The sequence below is a fragment of the Dermacentor andersoni genome, chromosome 5 (genome assembly GCF_023375885.2).
Source record: "Dermacentor andersoni chromosome 5, qqDerAnde1_hic_scaffold, whole genome shotgun sequence".
NCBI classification, from domain to species: Eukaryota; Metazoa; Arthropoda; class Arachnida; order Ixodida; family Ixodidae; genus Dermacentor; species Dermacentor andersoni.
Genome location: NC_092818.1, coordinates 159,700,408 through 159,714,230, shown reverse-complemented (window position 1 = coordinate 159,714,230; position 13,823 = coordinate 159,700,408). Strand labels below are relative to the sequence as shown.

General features: G+C 47.8%; 1 protein-coding gene across 1 annotated transcript; it reads right to left on the bottom strand.

The window, feature by feature from the left end:
* Positions 1-2,875: 2,875 nt before the first annotated feature.
* On the bottom strand, positions 2,876-9,455 carry LOC126532156 (acetylcholinesterase-1-like). Its single transcript, XM_050179834.3, has 3 exons — positions 9,437-9,455; positions 3,742-5,227; positions 2,876-3,137 (listed from the first exon to the last, which is right to left on the bottom strand). The coding sequence occupies exons 1-3, from the start codon at positions 9,453-9,455 to the stop codon at positions 2,996-2,998; spliced, it is 1,647 nt and encodes a 548-aa protein (XP_050035791.3). The 3' UTR covers positions 2,876-2,995.
* Positions 9,456-13,823: the final 4,368 nt, after the last annotated feature.

Below are 13,823 nucleotides of genomic sequence, written 5' to 3'. Positions count from 1 at the left end.
GAAACTTGAATGCTTTGTCACATCTAGCACACGCGGTACACAGCTTGTTTTAATTTCTCCCGTCGAATAACCTGGACTTTTCAGATACCACATTCTCGAGCGTTCACCATGAAGGGAGGGAGGGGGGGGGGGGGTTACTTTCGCGTGACGTAACGTCCAGCGCGACACATCACTATGCTGACGGAAATCCCGCCAATGAGCTCAGCAACGGATGCGCCGTCAAAACGACGCTTTACAGATGATGTTCCCAAACACGATGTAGGTAATACGTTTCGTCGCGTTCGCTTGCGCTGAGTTCATCCAACCAAAGCGAAATGTAAGAAAAAGCCACGAAAGCAACCAGTCGGCACTAACACGAGCCACGTTACTGTGCTCCCTATTGGAAGCAAAGTTGAAAGTTCCATTAATGTCAGGTAATGCTCTGTTATTATACGTTGCCAAAGTGCTTTTAGTTAACAAAGGCGCACGCATCTACCGCGCAGGTTGGTCTCGGGCTTATGATTAAGGTTATAAATTTCTATTGATCAGTTTTGTCTCGTTACGACTAAGAGACTTGATACAAAACTGCCTGCGACAACATTAAGAGCACAACGAAATTCACTAAAGCGAACAGGAAATAATGACTGACTCATGGCTTTTCAGGAGCTTCACGACGAAACAAATGTGTACATCTAGACATGTACCATTGCCGTTTTCTTGCACTGTTTGAAGTTTGCAGCCGCAACGACTCTTAAATGACCGTCAGGCGTATACTTGACACGGTTGCAGTGGCTCACTCCCTCTACTAGGAAGCCGAAACGCCGAATACGCCGTGCCGAATCACAGAGAAATCTCTCCCGATGAGACTTCTCTGTAATTGCCGGCCAAAGGCTCAATGAATCGCAAGAAAAGCGAACCATGTCAGCAGGCTATTATTCCTCCACGCAGAACGAATAGCAGCGAACTCAAATGGTGCCGCATGCTTGTTTTTGACGTCCGGCACGTGCCCTCATTTGACAGGCTTCATTTGTCGGGAAGGTCTGTGAGCACACGACGCTCGCACATTGAAACAGCGTAGAGTCAAGGCACCACCAGCCGGGGGTGCCGTTTACCGCTACAGCCGCGAGGCGTGTTATTAAGAGCGACTGTTTCGGCCGGTTCGCGGACGTGGTGCTTGCGATGCCTGTCGTTACTGCGATGCCGTCGAGCATGGCCCAGATCCCTTCCGCCAAAACACGCACACAATGATGCCCCAGAGATGCTCGCAGTCAGCAGCTATATAATGTTGCCTGCTTGTTTTGTTCGACCTTGGCGCGCACGCTGTACTATGTAAGTACGGCTTTGTATTAGTCTACGCGCGCTTGTCCTGGATCCGGGGGTCAACAAATTAAAGACGCGCCTGTTTCATTGTTTTGTTGTTGTTTTTTCGTTTGTCGCTTTGTAAACGCGGTCGTTTGGTTGGTCGCTCATGTCAATGTTGCTTGCGTTGCAAAGCGAAACGACGTGGCACCGTTTCCGAGTGGAGACAAAACCCGCCAGGCTCCGCCCGCTGCCCAAGGTGAATGCATTGCGCGTTTCTCCGAGGCCACATCTAAGGCTGAAAGCCAGCACGTCCCCATTTGGCCTACGTCAGAGCTTTTAATAGGAAGCTCGGGCGACGGAGCGATTCCAGTTTCGGCTGATGTCCTCAAAAGTTTCAAACATTGGGTTGGTTTGAAATGTAAGGATTACGTATACGAGCTGCCGGTGTCTTGAAAACTACATGAATGGTGCACATTAATCTACAGATATATGAAGGTATGCACTAATTAGGCTCAATCGAACACGAGGAGCAGCGTATTTCGTGGCAAAAAGGAAAAAAAAAGTAAAGCTCATTTATCTTCTCCATCTAATAGGACGTCACCATGAAAGGTAATCAACCAAGCGTTCCATGTCAAAACACTTACCAGTCACTAAGTATCGAAGAGCGCTCCATAGCTTCCATATCGGTTTGGAAGCGTGCGGGGAATTGAAGAGAGCAATTTAGTAGAACAATTTTTTAATAAATAAAAGAAAAATCGGTGATACGCGAGGCTGTCTGTGATGTTTAAGGAAATCACAGCAGCTGTTATACGAATTGAACCGAACGCATACTATTCCCAATAGCCTATAGTAACTCATGCAAGTTTAATTACACAACTTTTTTTCATTATTGGCTGAGGACCCCAAGTATGATACGCAGATTTGTAGAGCACTTTCAGAAACCACCGATCGAGCGGCAGCATATGTGGGAAAATCGAGGGAAAAGGCAAGGAAAGCTTCTCTTTAATAGCAGGCAGAGTCGCGCAGGGTCATCGCATCCGACACTCGCTGACTGAGCTGACAGTATCGCAACCACCACTGCACAGTTGGAGTTTGTTTCGACGGCCCGACTTCGCGCGTTAAAGAAGGATTCACACGAAGGGACGGATCGCCAGTTCAGTCTGCGGACGAGCATGAGGGGGCTCAGTGCCGCCAAATCACGCCCCACACAAGGAAGCCGATGACAAGCTGGTTGTTGCACGATTCGTTGCCGCTCAGCCACGTCACACTCGTGTGCGGACTGTTACGCGATCCGGCCCATCGTGTGAATCCAGATTGAACAGTTTTCGTCTCCCAGGGGTTCGTCGTTTACCTGCCTGCCGGCAACCGTCACTGTAACGAGGGGATACGAACCAGGTAACACAGGTCCGAATCATATCTCTGGTAGTCTGGCAGTTCTTGGTTATGCGCAAACGAAATATTCCAGTATATGGTCCCTGAGAAAACCCGTTATCTTGTGGGCGTCTCGTTTTCTGCAACACACAGCCGCTACATGTTTCGGGACGTTACCATCACGTTCTTCATTTTGTGAAGCTTAAAGATCACGTATCAAAATATATATGTATATAGAAAGGAAAAATGCGCAGATCAACTGTTTATTGCCGCCGAACATACAGCAGCAAATTTCCCCGCAGAAAATGTGGCAGGATTCATCGCTGTGGAAAAGGACGAACTTTCAGATGAGTCCCTTCCAAAAATCGCAGTTTTGGCCTTCTAGACCGTGATTCACTGCGACCAAGCCGTGTTGAAATGCCACGTAAGAGCGATGCTCCTTGTCGTATCGAGGCCACGCTTTCCGACCAGGAAGCTGGGGAGTCCTGCGAAAGAGAAAGTATTGATTTTACGAGGATGGTTCAGTACCATATAAGCAGGGAAGAGGGTTAATGGTGAGATTCATAAAACGTGCCGTTTAAAGGTTATATGCACTGTGCTACTAACGAAACTGTCCCTCTCGGTTTCTTTTCCTTTTTTTTTTTTTAACGTTCAACTACGTTTTCCATTCTTATGCGTCGCGCCGAGAGCCCCATCCAAGCGATAACGGCAACGTGTGAGCCACGTCCGAGCCAATGACGAAGGAAAAGAATCGAAAGTGAAATGGATTCCTAGCAAATACAGGCTCAAGTCAACATTTCAGCCTGGACAGTACAAATTTTTGTGATGTCAAACCTATAAAATGTTCTATATGCAGACCTTGTCGTTTCGTTCCGCTCATTAAACTCACAGTTGCTGAACGGCAGTACAAATACATGCAGGCAAACATATATCGAGCTTTGCGCAACGATTCCCACAATCCAAAATTGCATGGCCTATCGATAGCAACATCAATGGTTTGCGGACCCTTTGATGGGTCCGCTCGAAAACCGCGAAAAACAAGCATTACCGCAGTGAATAAATTGCATGCGCAATATAATTCATACATACCCCGTGTGCGCAAAACTAGCCCATGCCGACATGATCGTCTCGCTCATGAGAACGTCTTCCGTAGAGTATCTTCCGGGATGACGCAGTGGTGCGCCGAACACGAACTGGTTCTCGTCTGAATGGGTAGCCTCGAATTCTTCCGGCCATGGAGCGGGCAAGGCGCGGTGCCCGAATTTGTACGCGAGCAAAACGTTGACTCGACTTGAGAAGGAATCGGCAAGAAACAATGCTGGGCAGTTGAACATGAAGTCGCCGTCGGAAGACACCAGCGCGGCGAAGACGTCTTCGGGAGCAGACCGCTTGCTTAAGGTTCCCAGGTAGCGCTCACTGATCCGTTCAACGACCGATTTTGGGAAGCCAGCAAAGACGTGGGCAATGTAGGCGCGTCCGAACGCCGCGTTAATTCCCGCCGAGGAACTCGTCCAATTCTTAGCGACGCCATCCGGAGTACTTCCCATGAAAAATAGAATGGCACCTTCTCGCACGTTCGTCCCCATCATCACGTCGATAGGGAGTTTTATGTCTTCTTCAACCGCCTCTATGGGAGCCACGGGAACTAGAGCGTCACCTATGCTCGGCAGGAAGGTGAACAGGTGGTCACTGAAGATCCTCAGTTCTGCGCTGGCGACGTCCTCCGGCGGCACGTTCTGTAGACAGGCGACAGCTTTTGGCGTGAAAGCGTCACCCGAGAGGCATCCTACGTCTCGAGCGAGGTCGAGCGCCCGCCTAGACGCGTCGGCTGCGGCACTTTCGTTCTCCAGATGCAGGGGCCACCGCGGTGTCCCGCTCTGCATGATGATCCTTCTGACGAGCCCCCTGGACAGCGGCGAGAGAGCCAGCATGCCCGTCGACGCGCCACCAACGCTCTCGCCGAACAGTGTCACTCGAGAGCGGTCGCCGCCGAACGCGCCGACGTTGTCGTGCACCCATCGCAGCGCGAGGTATTGGTCCCACAGGCCCACGTTTCCCGGTACGTCGGACGTGTTGGCGTTCATGAAACCGAAGGCGCCGAGCCTGTAGTTCGTTGACACGACGACCACCTGTCCGTAACTGGCCAGAATGCTGCCGTCGTACACGTCTAGGTTGGCCGACCCAATTCTGAACGAGCCTCCGTGCAGCCACAACATGGCGGGCAACAAAGTGTCCGACAAACGGTTCGACGGCGTCCAGACGTTCAGGTACAGACAGTCTTCGCTGCTCTCGCTTTCGTCGGCCTGCCACGGCACCGCAGGGACCTTGCCTCGCCTCTGAAAGCAGGGCTTCGAGAACTCGACTGCCCGAAGTAGCCCTCCCCAAGGCTTCTTGGCTACTGGCCTCTTGAACCGCAGAGCTCCCACCGGAGGCTCGGCGAAAGGTATGCCGAGAAAAGAGTGCGAGCAGTGAGAATCGTAGCATACTTCCTTCCCAATAACCACGCCCGAAGCAGTGGTGACCGTGCTCGTTCCTTGGACGATGGCGAAACGATTCGAGAAGCTGAAGATTAACACTGAAAGAAAAAAAAAAGAGGCATAACGAATAGAAAGCATATTTTAGCCGTAAACCTTAGACATAATGGAGCGTTGGTAACACTTTATTGGGGTTGAATCGGGCAGGACACAAGCAGGGGAAGCATACTCAGCAACTTTAGAAAACAGACGTAAATATTGGACGAGAATTTACTCCCGCAAGAGGCCTTCGAAGCATTTATTAGATAATGCAAAACGCAAGCTTTGTAGAAATAAAAATAGTGCCTTGATGTTCCAGGTACCACTTACCTAACGTGTAAAGTAAAAGAAAATTCATTCCGTACGGTAAACACGGGTTAAAGAGTAACGAAAAATAAGGACAGCGCTTTGCAAGCTATTCCCGTAGGAGGTATTTGCAGGTTGCTTTTTGAACTTGTGAACCGAACTTGTCGGTGGATGTATACTATATAGGTTGAGAAAATCACTTTCCAATCACTTGTCGCAAAAAAAAAAGTTATATGCTCGTACACGTGTACTTAGCGTCTAAACAGCGACGCATCCTATTCATTCAAAGTCTACAATTAGCGATATCGCGAGCGCCTCCTTGAAAGTCACTGTTCCGTGAATGAGCCCCCGTTCTTATCTGCCGAGACAGTATTTCGAACGAATACGTTCAAGGTTTACGACCGTGAAAGCTGCGCTTATCGCAGCAGCGTCTCTCTACTCATGTGCAAAAGAAACCACTGTGGTGTTTTCATAAAAACGCACTTAATGCGAAGACGAAAGGAACACATACGACAAGACGGGCGCTGAACTTTCAACTAGCGTTTATTTCAAACGATCATCTATTTATGCATTGCGCATCAGGTGCATCATGCACGCATCATCTTACAAAAGATTGTATAAATCATACAGTTCATACATACGATTGTATGGTCAATCAGTTTACGTTCCTAGACACCTTGAAAGAAATGTCACTTCTTTTTCCTGCAACGCCAAACACGGACAGTTGACGCACTTGTCACCTGACTTCCTTATAAAATACGCTTCACCTATTTCGCGTTAGTGGTTATGGCGTTGGGTTGTTAAGCACGAGGTCGCGGGATCAAATCCCGACCGCGGCGGCCGCATTTCGAGGGAGGAAGAATCCAAAAAGAATTTCAGTGCCTTTCCACTCTGTGAAGAAGGATGACCAGCGAAGCTGTGTATGTGGGCCCATAATGGAGAACTGCACCTCCGCCGCGGGTCGGCCTGGCATTGCACTATCTTTGGGAACGGCCCATACATGGGGATTGCTTAACGCCTGTTTCACCTCCGTCGCGGGTCGGCCGGTATTTCAGTATCTTTGGGATCGGCCCATATATGGGGATTGCTTAACGCCTGCTTCGCCTCCGTTGCGGGTCGGCCGGTATTTCACTATCTTCGGTATCGGCCCACGTACGGGAAGTGCTTAATGCCTGCTTCAGCTCCGTCGCGGGCTGGCCCGGCATTGCACTATCTTCGGGATCGGTCCACGGATGGGGAGTGCTTAACGCCTGCTTCACCAATGCACTGTCTTCGGTATCGGCCCATATATGGGGATTGCTTAACGCCTGCTTCACCTCTGCCATGGGTCGGCCCGGCATTGCACTACTTCGGGTTCGGCTCACGTATGGGGAGTGCTTAACGCCTGCTTCACCTCCGCCGTGGGTCCGCCTGGCATTGCACTATCTTTGGGGTCGGCCCATATATGGGGATTGCTCAACGCCTGCTTCACCTCCGCCGCGAGTCGGCCGGTATTTCACTATCTTTGGGATCGGCCCACATACGGGAAGTGCTTAACGCCTGCTTCACCCCGCCGCGGGCTGGCCCGCCATTGCACTGTCACCGGGATCGGCCCACGTATGGGGAGTGCTTAACGCCTGCTTCACCTCCGCCGCGGGTCGGCCGGTATTTCACTATCTTCGGGATCGGCCTAAGCACGGGAAGTGCTTAATGCCTGCTTCAGCTCCGCCGCGAGTCGGGCCGATATTGCTCTTTCTTCGAGATCGGCCCACGTATGGGGAGTGCTTAACGCCTGCTTCACCTCCGCCGTGGGTCCTCCCGGCATTGCACTAACTTCGGGATCGGCTCACGTATGGGGAGTGCTTAACGCCTGCTTCACCTCCACCGTGGGTCCTCCCGGCATTGCACTAACTTCGGTATCGGCTCACGTATGGGGAGTGCTTAAAGCCTGCTTCACCTCCGCCGTGGGTCCGCCCGGCATTGCACTATCTTTGGGATCGGCCCATATATGACGATTGCTTAACGCCTACTTAATCTCCGCCGCGGGTCGGCCGGTATTTCACTATCTTCGGTATCGGCCCACGCACGGGAAGTGCTTAACGCCTGCTTCACCTTCGCCGCGGGCTGGCCCGGCACTGCACTATCTTCGGGATCGGCCCAAGTATGGGGAGTGCCTAACGCCTGCTTCGCCTCCGCCGCGGGTCGGCCTGGCATTGCACTATCTTTTTTTTTAATTGAAGTGAATGTTAGGAGAGGTTGGCGCCTTTATGTGGTGGCACCGGCTACTCCTTGTCACTTGGCAGACGAAACAAATTTGCGCAAAAAGGGAGAATAGCGACACTGAATATAACACTCAGTAGAACACAGGATCAATAAAGAATATACAGTCCAACAGTACATGAGTCGGAAAGTTCTATGCATTAGTTCAGTCCACGTACGCATATATAAAGTCCGATGTTTTGAACAGCCAAAACACACAACACTTGTAGTACACTCCAAGTACAGGACAGAATTATACATATTGCGTAAAAGTTGCGATCACCACATAAACCAACTATGAACAACGAACAACGTTTATGTAGCTCATTTAGCGTATTCGGATCATCCAATACTTAATATTTTCCCAACATGTTCGTGTCCTCTAAAAACTTTTTCAGAGCAAGAAGCGCTCTTTTTTGAAGGCCCGCAGTTGGCCATGGGCCAAGTGTCTTGTTTAGAGTGAATGGTCTTCTGTCTAATATAAACAAATTAGCTTGCAGTACCGTTCTTTGTGTATCGTATATCGAGCACTCGAGAAGAAGATGATGCACATCTTCGTCTGGATGGCCACAAGAACACTGCGGACTAGAGACACGTTTTATTCTGTACAAGAAGTGTTTCGTAAATGCAGTACCAAGACGCAGCCGGTGTACCAAAGTTTCAAATTTTCTGTTGTCTCTTAGAGCTTCCGGCATTGATAAGTTTATACATGGGTCTATAGAGTATAACTCCGAGTTTTTAGTTTGCTGGTCAAACCAGGTAGTTTTGCTGAGACGACAAGAAATCTGTCTCAGGATCAGACGGACTTCAGTACGTAATAGGGGAAGATTGGTTGTCTCTGCGTTATTGTGCGCTCGATTCGCAGCTGCGTCCGCTGTAGTATTACCAGAAATATTGCAGTGCACTATCTTCGGTATCGGCCCCCGTATGGGGAGTCTTTCTTTTTTTTGCTTACGACACGAAAATTTCCTTGGACGGCAGAGGTATATAGCGTCGCTGTAAAACACCCATGTAACGTGCGTTCAGTACACGTTAATCTATCTATCTATCTATCTATCTATCTATCTATCTATCTATCTATCTATCTATCTATCTATCTATCTATCTATCTATCTATCTATCTATCTATCTATCTATCTATCTATCTATCTATCTATCTATCTATCTATCTATCTATCTATCTATCTATCTATCTATCTATCTATCTATCTATCTATCTATCTATCTATCTATCTATCTATCTATCTATCTATCTATCTATCTATCTATCTATCTATCTATCTAAATGTTCTGAAGATTGATCCATGGTCGATTGGGTGGCGTATCGGGCTGCTGTGCTGTGTGTGTCATACGTGCCAATCTTCAACAAACGTTTTTCACGGCGACATGGGTCACTGCAATATGCGAGACTGGGTAGGTACTGCTGTTCAATGAAGCTCTTCTGGGTGTATACCCCTCGGTCGGTGCTGAACTTCAATGAAAGACCCCACAGGATCAAAACAATTCGGAACGCCATAATCATTCGGTTCCCCATAATCATACCACGGTTTTGGCACGCAATACCCCATATATATATATAATATGTGTGTGTGTGTGTTGTTTTGATCCTGTGGGGTCTTTCATTGAAGTTCCTATATAAACGTGAAAGAGACCATCAGTATCTCCAACTACAGCAATGTTTTCCTTTTTTTTTACTTTCTTTTTCCTTCTTGTTACCTGATAATTACGGCACAGCTTCAGAGTCATGTTGTGGTTTTTTACCATCAGCCTAAAGTAAATGGTCTCGTTGGGTAACTGTGAACTAGATGTTTCAGTGGCTTTAGGTTGGGTATATGACTACGTGTGCATGAACCCGACAGTACTGGATCGAGTCAGGAGTCGGGCTTATAACCATGTCACATGGGCACCCACTAACTCCTTTTAACTCCTTCGTCTTTAGGTAAACGGAGTGCGCACCGTGTCACACGGTCTCCCTTGCGCCAAGTTAAATGGAAATTTGCTCTCTCTCTCCCTTCCCCATCTTTGCTCCCCCCCATCCCGCTCCCATGTGTAGGGTAGCAAACCGGTTAAGCTAAACTGATTAACCTCCCTGCCTTTCCTTCTCCACTTTTTCCTTCCTTCCTTCCTTCCTTCCTTCCTTCCTTCCTTCCTTCCTTCCTTGTCGAAGGAAGTTCGGCATTGACCATTACTGCTGGATGGAGTACTCTTGTTCCCAGATAGCTACAGCTGCGAAGAAAGCCACGCAAATAAAATCATCGTAACTGACTCACTTACAAATGTTAGCCCTATTATTTTTTTGCCTTGATTTATACGCCACGTAATGGGAGTTTTTAATTTGTTTTTAAGGACATAGCGCTGGACCCTCTACACAAATGTTCGTGGAGAAATGTCGTTCCGCCATTTCGTCTGTTTATCAGCTTCGTCACTCATCTAGAAGCAGTTGAGCTCACCTCTAACACACACAAACGCAAGATTACACAGCACAGAATCACAACTCGAAGCGCACCGGTCGAACAACGTGACCTACACGCCCACGCACAAAAGCAAGAGCGCAGCATGGCCAGCGTCGCTTTCAACCTCGCTCTGCCTGGAAAACAAAAGTATTGCGGTAACATACAGCAGTCTTTCTCGCTGTGATTTTATTAGGTATCATGCTGCGCTAAAAAAAGCTACCTTTAACGGCAACTGTATATGTGAGCAGATGAATGCGAAAGGAAGCGCAGCAGCGCCGTTTCTCGCATTGTAATTGTAGCACTGCCGTAACTCCATTGCCGTAAATTTCCGCTTAGGGGGTTTCGTGTTGACGGATTTTGCGGGTGCCCGTGTGACAGGGGTATAATTAGACAGCCCGATTCGACAGTGTTTCTCATACCTGACGGGTCGATCTCGATGCTAAAGTATCGAATGACCCACTGAGCGGAAAAGCCGGCGCCTGTAGCAGCGAAACAACTAAATCCCAATTTCCAGCAGAGCGGGTGAAAGGGAGCACCTTCTGCTTCGATAGCGCGCCAGCTGTTTCGTGAGGGGAGAAGGCATCGCCGCGACGCCACGTCATCCTCGCTCTCACAAGCGTGTGTTATCCGCGCGTTCCTTGTCCGTTCAAGCTCTCGCCTGAGCTTTAACTTCACCTCGGCAATCGCTATAAAGAAATTAATCTATTAAAAATTGAATAAATTCGAAAGGAAAAACGTTGGTGGTGGTGAGTCGCGAGCCTACGACCTCACGCTCAGAAGCCGAGTGTCTTATTCCCTGGGCTAAACAAGCGCCTCCCAGATAGCAGGCCTGTGTACTCTGCTTTAGGACACCACGCTACTTGTGCCGAAATTCCCATCGCCAAGCCCGGCTTGACGAAAGTGGTGACGTCAAAATCCCCGCACCTTACTCGGGAGCTTCTCTATTAGATTCTATGGCAGTAGGGCAAGGTATCATGACGTCACGGATCGAAGTGCACCGGCCATGTGTCTCAACGCACTCGCTTGCCCGCGTGGAGTTCGTAACTCGAAGGACCGCTCAGCGGCGTTCAATTGGACATTAATGCATTCACATTCACAACTCATAAGAAGTGCTTAAGTGTCCTCTCTCTCTCTCTCTTTCTCTCTCTCTCTCTCTCTCTCGCTCGCTCTCTCTCTTTTTTTTTTTTTTTTTTTGCAAGAGCCTCCGTCAAGGCCGAAGACAACGCGACCGGTTAATCCCTGCTGGCTGCGAACCACCGTATCGGTCTGTCCGTGTTATGTGTGCTTTCGAATATCGATCGCAGGCTTTGTTCTTCAGCAACGCTGCGAAATAGCTTACACTGTTCCGTACTCTCAGACTGTACTCTCAGCGAGAATGCTGTGCGCCCAGACATGCAGAAATGTATAAGTTTATTCATGAAATACGCACGTAAAAGCGGCCGATATTTCGGTAGCTGTTATAGATTCGTTTTACGAGTTCTTGTCGATGCTGCGCAGGTACGTCCGTATACAATCGGAGGGTCCGGAAAATCTAGCTATGAGAAATCTCCCAGAGACTGTGTTGGTATTGTTATATGATGTGAAGAGTAGCCAGGCGTTGTGCCCCTTCCGGTGACAGTTGCCAGCCTGCTACTTGCTTTCCCTTTACTGTCAAGTGTATCATCGTTCATCATTATTATCAGCCCTGTCTGCGCCAACCGATTCCAGTTAGCACCTGCGAATTTCTTAATTTCATCACCCCACCTAGTCTTCTGTTGTCCTCGACTGCGCTTCCCTTCTCTTGGCACCTATTCTGTAACCCTAATGGTCCACTCTATATCTAACCTACGCCTTACATGACCTGCTCAGCTCCATTTCTTTCTTTTAATGTCAATTAGAATATTGGCTATCCCTGTTCGCTCTGTAATACACACCACTCTCTTCATATCTCTTAACGTTATGCCTAACGTTCTTCGTTTCATCGCTCTTTGCGCGGTCCTTAACTTGTTTTCGAGCTTCTTTGTCAGTCTCCAAGTCTCTGCCCAATATGTCAGCACCGGTAGAATGCATTGATTGTACACCTTTCTTTTTAATGACAATGGTGAGCGTCCAGTCCGAATTTGACAATGTCTGCCGAATGCGCTCTAACCTATATTTATTCTTCTGTAAATTTCCTTCTCATGATCAGGTTCTCCTCCTGTGAGTAGTTCACCTAGGTAAACATACTCCTTCACACACTCTAGAAGCTGACTAGCGATCCTGAACTCTTGTTCCCTTGCCCGGCTATTGATCATTATTTTTGCCTTCTGCATATTAATCTTCAACCCCACTCTTATACTCTCTCTGTTAAGGTCCTCAATCGTTTGTTGTAATTCATCCCCAGTGTTGCTGAACAGGACAGTGTCATCTGCAAATCGAAGGTTGCTGAGATATTCGCCATTGATCCTTACTCCAAAGCCTTCCCAGTTTAATAGCCTGAATACTTCTTCCAAGCATGCAGTGAATAGCCCTGGAGAGATCTCCTTGTCTGACCCCTTTCTTTCTAGGTACCTTCCTACTTTTCTTGTGGAGAATTAAGGTAGCTGTAGAATCTCTGTAAATACTTTCCAAGATGGTTACGTAAGCGTCCTGTACTCCTTGATTACGTAATGCCTCTATGACTGCTGGTATCTCGACTGAATCAAATGCCTTTTCGTAATCTATGAAATCCATATAGAGAGGCTGATTGTACTCTGCGTATTTCTCGTTTACTTGATTGATGACATGGATGTGATTCATTGTAGAGTATCCCTTCCTGAAACCTGTCTGTTCCTTTGGTTAACTAAAGTCCAGTGTCGCCCTTAATCTACTGAAGATTATCTTGGTGAATGTTTTACAGAATATTGAAAGTAAGCTAATGGGACTATAATTATTCAATTCTTTAACGTCTCCCTTTTTGTTTATTAGTATAACGTTGGCATTATTCCAGTTCTCTGAAACCCTTGAAATCAATAGACAGTTCGTATAAAGGGCCGCTAGTTTTTCAAGCATTATGTCTCCACCATATTTGATTAAATCGACTGGTAGTCCATCTTCTCCTGCCGCTTTTCCCCGTTTCATGTCTTGCAAGACCCTTCTAACTTCATCGCTAGTTATAAAAGGAGTCTCTGTAACCTGTTCATTACTACTTCGAATGGAGGTATCGTGGCTGCTTTGAGTACTGTACTGATCAGTGTAGAATTCTTCCGCTGTTTTTACTATATCTTCGAGATTGCTGATGATATTACCTTGCCTCTCTTTCAGTGCATACAACATGGTTTGTCCGATGCCTAGTTTCCTTCTCACTGTTTTCAGGCTGCGTCCATCTTTTACTGGTTCCTCAGCCTTTCTCACGTTATAATATCGAGTATCCCTTATTTTCTCCTTGTTGATCAGTTTTGACAGTTCCGCGAATTCTATCTGATCTCTTGAGTTGGACACTCATTCTTTGTCGTTGCTTTATTGGGTCATTTGTTACTTAGGATAACTTACCTACTGATTGCCTTGGTGCCTTACCTCCCGCTTCAACTGCTCCTTCTGAAGCCAGCCTAGTTTTGGTTTCATTCATTGCATATACGACCTCTTCATCTCTCTGTTCTAAGGCTGCATATTTGTTTGGAAGTGTCAACCTGAATTGGTCTGCTTTTACGCTTACTGCGTCTAA

Excerpts from the sequence above, each read along its gene's own strand:
- LOC126532156 (XM_050179834.3), bottom strand. Across the intron at positions 3,138-3,741 it reads GCTAGTTTTGCGCACACGGG|GACTCCCCAGCTTCCTGGTC; the intron begins GTATGTATGAAT and ends TCTCTTTCGCAG.